At 53.5% G+C, this 12,896-nt stretch overlaps 1 protein-coding gene across 1 annotated transcript; it reads left to right on the forward strand.

The window, feature by feature from the left end:
• Window positions 1-4,489, forward strand: PPP1R14A (protein phosphatase 1 regulatory inhibitor subunit 14A). Its single transcript, XM_019432188.2, has 4 exons — window positions 1-427; window positions 2,652-2,732; window positions 3,345-3,377; window positions 4,269-4,489. The coding sequence occupies exons 1-4, from the start codon at window positions 227-229 to the stop codon at window positions 4,395-4,397; spliced, it is 444 nt and encodes a 147-aa protein (XP_019287733.1). The 5' UTR covers window positions 1-226; the 3' UTR covers window positions 4,398-4,489.
• The last annotated feature ends 8,407 nt before the right edge of the window (window positions 4,490-12,896 follow it).

Below are 12,896 nucleotides of genomic sequence, written 5' to 3' on the forward strand. Positions count from 1 at the left end.
ATCGCGCCCATACCTAGACCGTGCACGGCTGCGGGCTTTACTCGGTGCAGAGACCAGTCCCTGCGCTGCAGGCGGGGAAACTGAGGTCCGGGCGCCTGGGGCGGAGCTGGCCCCCGGGCGAGCCCGAGCCCCCGCCCCCGGCCGGCCCCGCCCCGGCCCGTAAGAGGCCCCCTGGGCGCCTGGCGAAAGCGCACAGTGCTGCGCGGGGGCCGGGGCCAGGACCGCGATGGCAGCTCAGCGGCTGGGCAAGCGGGTGCTGAGCAAGCTGCAGTCTCCGTCGCGGGCCCGCGGGCCGGGGGGAAGCCCCGGGGGGCTGCAGAAACGTCACGCGCGTGTCACCGTCAAGTATGACCGGCGGGAGCTGCAGCGGCGGCTGGACGTGGAGAAGTGGATCGACGGGCGCTTGGAGGAGCTGTACCGCGGCAGGGTGAGGCAGGGAGGGGTATGGAGGGGTGGGGGGAGGGACCCACAGACCCCGGGCCCGCACACTCTACGCCCTTCGGGTCTCTGGTTGCTTGTGCTGGCCTCGGTCACACAAGAGAACGCACGCAAGGGACCAGGCACTCATGGGACTCCTTGGCCCTAGTGTCTCCCCTCCATGGCACTATGCTTGTGGACACGCACACACACTTGGGTCTCCAGAGATGTGTCCAAACACCTGGGGAAGGCCAGTGATTGAGCACACGGGGGGTGAGGAGGCAAAGTTGCAGAGCCTGAGCGGCCATATCTGGAGAAAAGTTGGGGGAGGAGGAGGTCTTAAAGCCAAACATAGATATGGTGACGGGGAAGATACTAAGAAGACGAGACGCACAGCAAAGGAAGCAACAGCATTTACAGACGTGCACAGTGACAAGTTAGAGCCACTAGCAGACACAGCAACAGAAGCAACAGCCAGGTACAGACGTACAGACTCTCAAGGACACTCGCTGTGGTCACCTACAGATCAACGTGTGCCGTAATTCCAGGCACCCACAGGCGTCCTAGCACAGGCCACAGCCCCATGCAGACACACAGTTACAACAACAACCACACAAAAGGGCTCCGGTTACAGCTCTTCATAGATACACAGTGTAGCAATTCACAGACGGTCCCAGCTTCACCTACCCCGGGACACCAAATGGTTCAACTAACAGCCACCCATTTTCTCCTAAAAGCAAAACCAATAACCACGTGGCAAACACAATGGCAGATGCGACAGCCACTCACAGACATAAAATCACAGGAATGACCGCTACACCCGGACAGAAAACCACACAAGCGACACAGGTAGAAACAGATGCCCGACGGCAGAAATTACCGCCGTCCTGTCCGTGGGCATCCGGGGCCGAAGCTACCGCCTGAGGTGTTGACGCAGAGGCCGCAGACAGACATTTCACGCGCTGGGCTGGAGTCTCTGCTTGAAGTCAACACTGTGCAACACAAAAACGCAGTCACGGGGACCTGATGGTTGTGTCGCTGTACCGGCAGGACGCACAAATGCTCCTCAGCACGGCTTGGAGGCGGAAGGAGCCATGGCCCCTCACGGTGACGTGGGGTCCTTTTGTTCTGACATGCGGGTAGGCTCCTGGAAGTGGACAGAGAAGTCCAGTTGCCAGTGGTAGGTGACATCCTCAGACAGTGGGCGCTATAGCTGCCATGACACATTGACGATGACACAGCTAAGCCAGAGCCACACGCCTCCCAGTCACGGGACCATAGGCCCCCCGTGCAATACACACACACACACACACACACACACACACACACGAGGCCGCACACCTCTGCCTCTTGGGCCGGCCCCAGCCCCTTGGCATCGGGCTCTGGCTCACACGCAGAGCCTCGCGCAGGCTGTGTGACACACTTCTAGACTCTCCCTGCCTTTGCCCCTTCTCCGCACACAAACCCAGGACCAGCCAGCCCTGAGGTCCACAGTGAAGTCAGAAGCACTTTGGGTGGGGGAGGAAAAAATCTGTAGCCTCAGGGATCTCTTGCTTTGACAGCTGGATTCTGTCCCCCACAGGGATAATGAGCCTGCATTTGGCTCTTTGCCCCAAGAGGCTATACTAGAAATCCCCCTCGTGGCTGCTTACAGTTGGGCTCGTGGCTCATCCCGCCCATCCACTCTGGGGGGCTTTGGTGGCCACCTCTCTGGACTGACCAGGGCACACTGTTGACCCTGGGGGCTGCCCTGATCCCTACCCACCCTTGCTGTCCTCTTGGGCAAGGGGCTGCCCCCCAGCAGGAGGCTCTGGCCTGCCTGCTCCCCTCCCCCACACCTAGTGCTTAGACTTTTCCTTGAAAGGGCAGAGCCAGCCCCTCTCCTGAATCCCAGAATCTGACATTCCAAGACTCGACCAGGCCTGTTTCCCACTATGGGAACTGGGGCCAAGAGGAGAGACCTGTGCCAGCCCCAAGGCTCTCTGGGCCCTGGGGCCCAGGCATCTGAGCTGGTACAGGCCCCTTGGCCTCTGTCAACCCATCTGTCACCCCTCCCCCTCCCCCCCCCCAACACCCAGATGTCCCGCCTTGGCGGTGCTGTCCCTGACTGCCACATTGTTGCTCCAGAACACGCCAGCTGGGCCCTGGGGCTGGTGGGGCTTCTCCAGAGCCCTGGACAAAGGCGAGGGAGGGACAGGAAAGGGACCCTGACCACCCCTCCCTCCCTGCCTTAGGAGGCAGACATGCCTGATGAGGTCAACATTGATGAATTGTTGGAATTAGAGAGTGAAGAGGAGAGAAGCCGGAAGATCCAGGTAGGTGGGGGTGGGGTGGGGGGGGAAAGCTGCCGCCCCAGCAATAGTTACCAGGTTTATTGAGCACTTAGTATGTGCCAGGCACTGTTCCAGTTGTTTTGCACTTAACTCATTTTATCCTCACAAACCCTGTCAAGGGTTTATCATCTCCGTTTTGTTATTATCACTATAATTATCTCCCATTTTCCAGATGAGGAAAATGAGGCCCAGAGAGATTTAATCACTTGCTCGGGGCCCCAGCTCAGAAAGAGCGGAGCTGGGAGTCAAGGCCAAGCAGTCTGACTGCTCTGACCTTGCTGTCAGGACCTGTGCTCTCCCAGAGACAGGAAGTACTGTGTGACCTTCTGGCCCTTTCTGGATTCAGAGCTGGTCACGGTGCGAGTTTCTGGACTCTACCCTAACGCCCTCCACCACGCCCCCTCTGCCCCTCCTTGCTCCGTAAGACCCTTGGGCCATGTTCCTCTCTTGAAACCAGATGGGAAGTCCACCCTAGAGTCTGACTTCCTTTTGTCTTGTTGCCTCGGGGCTTTGTTGGGAAAGAAGGGGCTGGAGGGGATTAGGTGCTAGCCATTTACTATTTTCTCTTTCTTTTCGGGGGGCTGGGGTGTTTAGGGACTCCTGAAGTCGTGCAAGAACCCCACAGAGGTGAGTTTGCCCTCCCACGCGGCAGGCCCTGTTCTGGCCCCCTGCATCCTGGGGGAAAAGGGGGTCCCTGGGGAGGAGGGAAGGCGCTGTCTTGCCCAGGGTCGTCAGAGGGAACTCTGGGGAGCCCTCTGTGTCGCTCAGCCCTTTTCTCATCTCCAGTGGTGTCTTTGTCTTCCTCACCCTGGCTCCTCTCTCCCCATCTGCCACTGGGGCCCCATTATCTCCTCCCCACTGAGACGCTCCCCATCTGTCTCCGGTTTCTGCCTTTCCTCTGCTGTTCTCTCCTTGGGGCCTCCAGTCTTTGGGCTCAGCCTCTCTCCGGGTATCCCCTACTCCCCTCCCTGGGCTGCTTCTCCCTTCCCCACCTCTGGGGCCCTCCCACCCCTGCAGGCCCTGAAGCTGAGCGGCCCAACCCCTCCCACTTCCTTCCCTGCTTTAAAAGGGAAAAATATTCATGTTTCTCTAAATGGCTCTGGGCTGCCTGAGGGACAAACGTCATTGTGTGTCTGTCTGCCCTGGAGCGAAGGCCTCTGTCCCTGGGGACCTTCCTGGTGATCTCTTGGCCTGAGAAACCTCTTGATGTCTCTCTGTGGCTATTTCTTCTCTGTCCTTTCGTCTCTCCCTCTGCATCTGTCTCTGTCTCTGTCTTGGTCCCAGTTTCTGGGTCTCTATCTCTCCCTGTGTCTCTCACTGTTTCTCTCCGACTCTCTCTGTTTCTCTCCCTGTCTTTCTCTGTGTGTCTCCCTCTCTCTTTCCCAGTCTCTGCCTTTCGTCCCCCTCCCTAACTACCCCTACTCCCTCTCACTGACCAGGTCAGAGGGAATGGGGGCTGGGTGGGTGGGGTTGGCCCCACCCCTCCCCATGTTCTCAGGACCCCTGCCCTGTCCTCAGGACTTCGTCCAGGAGCTGCTGGTGAAGCTTCGAGGCCTCCACAAGCAGCCAGGTCTCCGCCAGCCCAGCCCCTCTGGTGACAGCAGCCTGAGCCCCCTCCAGGGCCCGGCCCGGACCGCACCACCCTGACCTTCTCGCCTCTGCGGCCCCCTCCCTTCTCCCCTTCACTCCACACCGTCCTGGCTTGTTTATAAGTTGTATGTAATGGTTCTATAACAACACTGCGTGCCTGTTTTTCCTCTCCCTGATCACTGGGCTTCCCCGAGCTCCCCCAACACCTCCCTCTCTCCCGCTGTGTCTCCTCGTGTCCCAGCACCCGCAGCTGGCCCGACAGATGGAGGCTCACGCCTCAGCCAGAGAGCATGAGAACAGGCCCTGCTGACCTTGCACCCCTGCCCCCCGGGACTCATCTTGTCATTCCCCACCCCCCCACCCCACCAGCCTTGGTCGGCCCAGCACAAGCCAGCAAGGCCCCAGTAGGTGTCATTCAGGGTTCCTGTGGGAATGATGGTCTGTGGTCCTTGCATCATGGGAGACGTGCAAAACCAAACGTGCCCAACATCACCACAAGACGCCATGAACAGACCAATTTAAGGGGGCTTCCTGAAGAAAGTGACATTGAGGCAAGGCTTTGAAGGATGCATGGGAGTTTGTGTGAAACGGGTACCCTTATCGGAGGACTCTGAACCTTGTGGGTGGAGGGACTGACATTGAGGCTAAGCCGGGGAAGATACCAAATATTGGCAGGGCCATCGGCTAATCAGGATGTACAAATCCCCTGGAGCTGGATCAGGGAGGCCCCTGGGCTGGAGCAGGGGGAGGCCTGAAGGGTTACAGGGGAGGGGCTAGGGCTCAGAAGTTGTGGTAGCTATTTAACCCAAACTAGAAGTATTTCAGTATTTTAACAGATCTAGTTGTACCTGTAGTCCTGGCTGTGTACAGTCAGGATACGGGGTGGGCCAGGGCCAGAGCAAGGGGATCTCTGCCCCCGCCCACCCCCACCCCACCCCCCACCCCCCAGGGCAAAGCACACTTCACATATTGCCTCTACTACTGACTGGATTTGAGGTCCCAGCCCCTGTCCTTACCCCGTGCCACCCAGCAGCCCAGCTAGGCTCAGGCACCCATCCCAGGGGGTCTGAGCTCTGGCAGGAAGAGAAGACGTGGCTGAAGAAGAGGGGAATGCAGGGACACCTTGCCTGTCCAGCCCTTCAGGTGGCCTTGCTGTCCCTACACAGACAGACTTCAGGCTTCAGTGTCTCCCTTCCTCCACCTAAATGCATAGAGAATGAATGTGTGGAAGATGAAGGTATCCCTCCTGGCATCCGATCACCCGGGCCCATCTCCCAGAACATCCTCTGGGGCCCACGGAACCCTTTGAACTTCCCTCTCACAACCTGTTTTGGTTCCTCGTTTTGTGGAGGTGGTCTGTGCTCAAAACTTAGGTTCTAAAGTCCTGGGTGTCCCATGTGTTGAGCTTCCCAGTTTCCTCATCTGGAAAATGGGGACTTCACAGATGAGGAAACTGAGGCCAAGTTTAGTGCCATCATGTGCCCAAGGTCACACATCTGGAAAGTGGCACTGGTCTTCAGTCCCTTGCACCTGACTTCAGAGCCCAACTACTCAACTCCTACCCTACAATGCTCCTATAAACCATAGCGGTGATTGCTATGCTTCAGTGTCAGGAAGAGGTTGACTAACTCATACTACAGTGTTAGTGACTGCTCATACTCCTGAGATGTCCTATCTAATTATTTTTAAATGTTCATTTTATTTTTGAAAGAGTGTGAGCAGAGGAGGGGCAGGGGGTGGGGGACAGAGGATCTGAAGCAGGCTCTGCACTGACAGCAGAAAGCCCAATATGGGGCTCAATGTCATGAACCATGAGATCAAGGTCTGGGCCAAAGCCAGATGCATAACTGACTGAGCCAACCAGGTGCCCCTGTATTGCCCTTTAGATAGGATATCTCAGGGGGTGCCTGGGTGGCTCAGTCGGTTAAGCATCATCCCTGGCTAGCACAGATGTACCTTGGGAACACTGATTTTCAAGCCCTCTGATGTGGCAAAGCCCCAAAGGACACCGTGTCTCTGACCTGCCACCCTTGAACTGCCCCACTTGCCTCCTCACCAGGCTCCCTGCCTCTGTCTTTCCCACTCAGCAGCCAGATAACACCTTTCCTTCGCTCTCCCCTTTGTCTCCATCCACTCCCTTCCCTTTTCCGCTTTCCTCCAATTCATCATTTTTAAAATCAATTTCTAGGTATTGTTCTACGATTTCTTTATGCAAATACAAACAAGTGGGAACCTAGATTCTGCCCCAACCTTGCTCTTTTTCACAAAACAACCCACCTGGGAGACCTTTCATATCACAACCCCTCCGTGGGCTTCGCTTGGTCTCAGAACAAAAGCCAAAGCCCTCCCCTATATACTCCTCCCTGCACTCTCCCGCTTCCCCACCTCACTCCCTCCGGGACCACAGACACATTTCCTCTGCCCAGAGCACTCTTCTCTGAGGGTCCCTCATCCTCCTTTAATGTAATCTCAGAAAGGTTTCTGTGAGCCCCTTATCTAAGGAGCCACGCCTTCTGTCACTATCCTGTCACCCTGATTTAGTTTCTCCATAGAATTTATTACACCCTGACACAATCTGTTACTTTATTGTCTGTCTACACTCCCCAACCTTCAGAATATTAGCTCCTTGCCTGCCTTGAGTATGGCTGTCCTCATGTCTGGAACAGTGTCGGGCACACAGTAGGTGCTTGCCCCCAAACAGTGCCCCCTGGTGGCCACATTCTCTCTCCGCACACAGTAAGCCTCCTCGTATAGAAGTGAGGTCTCAGCGCCCCCTCGTGGCTATGTGAGTTGGTTTTAAACTGCACCCCAGAGGTTAGTTACTCTGGGAACGCGGCGGGGGTGGGGGGGGGGGGGGGGGGGGGGAGAAGGTGTCAGATGAATTTTAATTAAAAGAGCAGGCTCCAGACGCAGCTGCTACCAGGCACTCATCCATCTGATCAACACCAGAGGCTTTGCTAATTAGAACGATAAATATTAGAAATGGGCTTTTGTCAATGATTCGGCTGGTAGTCACAAGTGACTAAAATGTTTTAGAAATACTTTTCATCCTCATAATAAGCAGGGCAGCAAGTCAGCAAAGAGATTATCATGGTTGATATAAGATCAACCTACAAAAATCAGGATCATTTCTGTAACACTATAATAACCAATTCGTGTTTATTTTTTATGTTTATTTTTCTTTCTTTCTTTCTTTTTGTTATCCCCCCTCCCCCGTTTATTTTTGAGACAGAGAGAGTGAGGGTGTGCTGGGGAGGAGCAGAGGAAGACAGAGAGAGAGAGAGAGAGAGAGAGAGAGAGAGAGAATCCTAAGCAGGCTCCATGCTGTCAACGCAGAGCCTGATCCAGGGCTTGGTCTTGTGAACAGTGAGATCATGACCTGAACTGAAATCAAGAGTCAGAAGCTCAACCGAGCCACCCAGGTGCCCCTGTAATAACCAATTCAAACAAAGTTTTAGGGGTGCCTGGCTGGCTCAGTCCGTAGAGCATGCAACTCTTTTTTTTTTTTTTTTAATGTTTATTTATTTTTGAGAGAGAGACAGAGTGTGAGCAGTGGAGGAACAGAGAGACAGGGAGACACAGAATCTGATGCAGGCTCCAGGCTCCCGAGTTGTCAGCACAGAGCCCAATGTGGAGCTTGAACTCACCAACCATGAGATCATGACCTGAGCAGAAGTCAGACGCTTAACTGACTGAGCCGCCCAGGTGCCCCATGCATCTCTTAATCTCAGGGTCATCAGCTGGAGCCCCATGTTGGGCACAGGGATTACCTTAAAAAAATCAAAATGTCGGGGCGCCTGCGTGGCTCAGTCGGTTAAGCGGCCAACTTCAGCTCAGGTCATGATCTCGCGGTCCGTGAGTTCAAGCCCCGCGTCGGGCTCTGTGCTGACAGCTCAGAGCCTGGAGCCTGTTTCAGATTCTGTGTCTCCCTCTCTCTGCCCCTCCCCCGTTCATGCTCTGTCTCTCTCTGTCTCAAAAATAAATAAATGTTAAAAATTAAAAAAAAAATTAAAATGTCAATAAAGGATACAGAAGGTATTCTGAAAAAAATGAAACCATCCATATCCTTAGATACGCTATCTTAATATTATCCACATGTCAATTCTCTCAAAATTAGTCCACATGTTTAAAGCAATCTTAATCAAAATGTTTTTTTTTAAATACTTGATAAACCAATTCTAAAATTTATATGGAGGCACAGGGCACCTGGGTGGCTCAGTCGGTTGAGCGTCTGACTTCGGCTCAGGTCATAATCTCATGGTTTGTGAGTTTGAGCCCCACGTCGGGCTCGCTGCTGTTCGTGCAGGGCCTCCTTTGGATCCTCTGTCCCCTTCTCTCTCTTTGCACCTCCCCTGCTCATGTTCTCTCTCCCTCAAAAATAAATAAATATTTAAAAAATTATATGGAGGAATAAAGGTATACAGATAGCTAAGTCAACATTAAAAAGGAAGGGAGGGTCTAGGGTTGCCTGGGTGGCTCAGCAGGTTAAGTGTCCAACTTTGATTTTGGCTCGGGTCATGATCTCATGGTTCATGGGTTCCAGCCCCACATCAGGCTCTTCACTGTCAGCTGGGAGCCTGCTTGAGATCCTCTCTCTCCCTCTCTCTCTGCCCCTCCCCTGAGGGAAAAAAAAAAGGAAGAGGGGATTCTGCATTACCAAATATTAAGACCAACTGCAAAGCCACAGTTAAAAAAAACAGTGGGATACAAGAACAGGTGCATGCACCAAAGGAACAGAACAGACAGGCAGACCCAGGCCCGTTTAGGGACATAAGACGAGACAGGTTGCATTGCCATTCCATGGAGGAAAGGATGGATTGTTCACTGTGACTTTAGGAAAACTTGCACATTCTATGGAGAAAAAGAAAATGGATCCTTACCTCACACCACACACAAAGACTCTAAATGAAGTAAAGACCTAAATGTAAAGAATTAAACTATGGAGGGGCACCTGGGTGGCTCAGTCCGTTAAACATCCAACTTTGGCTCAGGTCATGATCTCACAGTCTGTAAGTTCAAGCCCTGCATCCGGCTCTGTGCTGACAGCTCGGAGCCTGGAGTCTGCTTCGGATTCTGTGTCTGCCTCTCTCTCTGCCCCTCCCCCACTCATTCTCTCTCTCTCTCTCTCCCTCCCTCAAAAATAAACAAACAAACAAACAAACAAAAACAAGGAGAGGGGTGCCTGGCTGGCTTAGTTGGCAGAGCAGGGTTGTAAGTTTGAGCCCCACATTGGGTGTAGGGATCACTTAAAAATAAAAATCTTAACAAAAAAATAAAACAACAATGAGATATCAGGTAACACCTATTGATCAGGCAAAAATTAGAAAGCTGGATGATACCAGGGCACCTGGCTGGCTCAGTCGGTGGAGCCTGCAACTCTTGATCTTGGGGTTATGAGTTTGAGCCCTATGTTGGGTGTAGACATTAGGTAAAGGTAAAATCTTTAAAGTTTTGCTATTTTATTTTATTTTATTTTTATTTTATTTTACTTTATTTTAATGTTTATTCATTTTTGAGAGACAGAGACAGAGCACACAAGCAGAGAAGGTAAGGAGGGGGGTGGGGACACAGAATCCGAAGCAGGCTCCAGGCTTCGAGTTGTCAACACAGAGCCTGATGCGGGGCTGGAACTCATGAGCCGTGAGATCGTGACCTGAGCCGAAGTCGGATGCTCAAGCGCCTCAGTCACCCAGGTGCCCCAAGTTTTTATTTGATTTTAGAGAAACAGTGTGTGAACAGAGGAGAGGGGCAGAGGGAGAGAGAAAGAATCTTAAGCAGGCTCCACACTCAGCTTGGAGCCTGATGTGGGGCTTGATCCCGCGACCTGGGATCATGACCTGAGACTAAATCAAGAGTTGGACACTGAACCAACTGAGCCACCCAGGAGCCCCATTAAAGGTAAAATCTTTAAAGAGAAGGAAAGAAGAAAGAAAGAAAGAAAGAAAGAAAGAAAGAAAGAAAGAAAGAAGAAAGAAAGGGAAAAGAAAGCAAGGAAGTAAGAAAGAAAGAAAAAGCAAGCAAGCAGGCAAGCTGGATGATACCAAGTGTTGGCAGTGGCATTGACCAACAGAACAGACCAGCAAGCATGCATGGAGTGCGTGGTAACACACGGTAGTGAACTGGATAAACACTAGGCTAGGCCTGGGGAAATAGGGCCCCCATGCACTGCGTGTGGGAGCGGCTCATGGTCCAGGCATCTGGAGAGCAATCTATTCATTCAGTCTCAGGTATTTCTGAGCACCCATTCTATGTCTGCCTACATCAGGAGCTTACACTCTAACAGGGCAAAACAGATAATAGACAATATTATAAATGAGTGAATTACATATTAGAAGGTGATGAGAATTATGGGGAAAATTAAGCAAAGAGAAAAAATGAGACACAGCAAAGAGATTGGAAGTGCTAGGGAGGGGAAGGTTGTGGTTTTCTTTCTTTTTAAAAAGATTTTTTAAAATGTTTATTTTTGACAGAGAGAGAGACAGACCGGGGGCAGGGGAGGGGCGGAGAGAGAGGGAGACACAGAATCCGAAACAGTCTCCAGGCTCTGAGCTGTCGGCACAGAGCCCGATACGGGGCTCGAACTCACAAGCGGTGAGATCGTGACCTGAGCCGAAGTCGGACACTCAACCGACTGAGCCACCCAGGCGCCCCGATTGTGATTTTCAACAGGGTAGTGTGGCAGACAGAGAAATGGCCCCCCGAAATGTCTGTGTCCTAATCCCTAGAACCTGTGACTATGTTACCTCACGTGGCAGAAGGGAGTCTGCAGACGTGATGAAGTTAAGGATCTTGAGGTAGGGAAGATTATCCTGGGTTATCCTGGTGGGTCCAACGCAATCACGAGGGTCCGTGTAAGACAGAGGCAGAGGGAGATTTGAAGGGTGGAGGGTGGACGGTCACAAGCCCAGGAAAGGCGTCAGCCACAGATGCTGGGAGAGGCGCCCACCTGATTCTCTCCTAGCGCCTCTGGAACTGGAGGGGAAGGAATTATGTTATGTTATGTTATGTTATGTTATGTTATGTTATGTTATGTTATTTACTTACTGTTTATTTGTTTTTTGAGAGACAGGGATAGTTAGAGTGGGGGGAGGGGCAGAGAGAGAGAGAGAGAGAGAGAGAGAATCCATGCTGCCAACACAGAGCCCCATGTGAGGCTTGAACCCATGAACTGTGAGATCATGACCTGAGCTGAAACCAAGAGTTGGAGGCTTAATCCACGGAGCCTCCCAGGCTCCCTGAAATTTCTGTTGTTTTGAGCCCCTGAGTTTGTAGTCATTTGTCATAGCAGCCAAGTTCTGCCACGTCTCATCTCCTCCTCACCCCCACTCTGCCCAGTCCTCCCGGCAGAACTTCCTCAGCCTCCTCCCTGGTGGGTCTCTGTGCTCCCTCCTTGCTCCCGCAGTTCGGCCCACACGTGAGACCATGGGGATCCTTCTAAAACAGCATTCCATTATCCTTGGAGCCCTCCACGGGCTCCCTTCCCTTCCCTTCCCTGCCCTGCCCTTCCCGCCCCTCCCCTCCACTCCTCTCCCCTCCCCTCCCCTTCCTTCCCTTCCTTCCCTACCTGACAGCGGTCTCACCAGCTCCGCGCCTCAGGAGTTGTTGCAAGGGTCACGTGAGTGTGGGCAGTTAGCCGGTGAGAGTGCTCAGTGACCAGGACTCTTCCCACAGCCACCCCGTCAGGGCCGCGCAGAGGGTGCTTTGGGGTCGGCACACCCGAGTTCAAGTCCAGCGTTTGAGATGTATTTGTGATCTCTGACCAGAGAATGGGGGGTGGGCGGTGTGTGTGTGGGGGGGGGCTGGAATAATGCCCCACCCCCGCCAGGCTGCTGTGCAAAACCTTGAGCCCAGGTGAGGTGCACAGTAGGTGTTCAGCCACAGGAATTTATGGCATGAGGACCACAGAGGGTATTTACCGCGTGAGGTGTGCCCGGCGCTGTTCTAAGTGCTTTGCGTGGACCCCCAGCATCCTCACCACAAACCCGTGAAGCTGGAATAATTAATCCTAGTTTATAGATGAGGATACTGAACTTCCAGAAAGATTGAGGAAGTTCCCGCAGAGCCACAGGGGCGCACGGGACACTGGCCCACGGAGCCCATGCCATCCACTCTCGGCTCTGTGGCTTGTGCTGTGACCCCCCTCCCCAGGCCCCGCGGCAGCCCAGTGCTTGACGGTCATCCCTTCAGCTGTATTTTGTGTCTTCTCTCTGTGTTTGTCCTCACGCTCTAACCCAGTGGTTCTCATGCCATGAGGTCATTGGAGAGATGTGGGGGCTGGTTCGGGATGGGTGGTGGGGGCTATTGACAGAGACCCTGAATCTCTAGGACCGGGGGGGGGGGGGGGTTGGGGGGCGGGGTTGGGCAGGGATGGCACTTTCACAGAATGCCTGAGTGGATTCTGACGCAGGAAGTCGGTTAGCCTCCCGGCTCAGAGGAGCGCAGGGAAGAAAGGTGAGTTTAACTTCTGAGTCAGACCTGGGTTCAAATCCTAGCTCTCCCTGTCCTGACGGGTAGGAGGTCTTGGTGAGGGTATTGTCTCTCTGAGCCTAAATTGCC

Source organism: Panthera pardus, unplaced genomic scaffold (genome assembly GCF_024362965.1).
Source record: "Panthera pardus isolate Hobbes unplaced genomic scaffold, ASM2436296v1 HiC_scaffold_18, whole genome shotgun sequence".
NCBI lineage: Eukaryota > Metazoa > Chordata > Mammalia > Carnivora > Felidae > Panthera > Panthera pardus.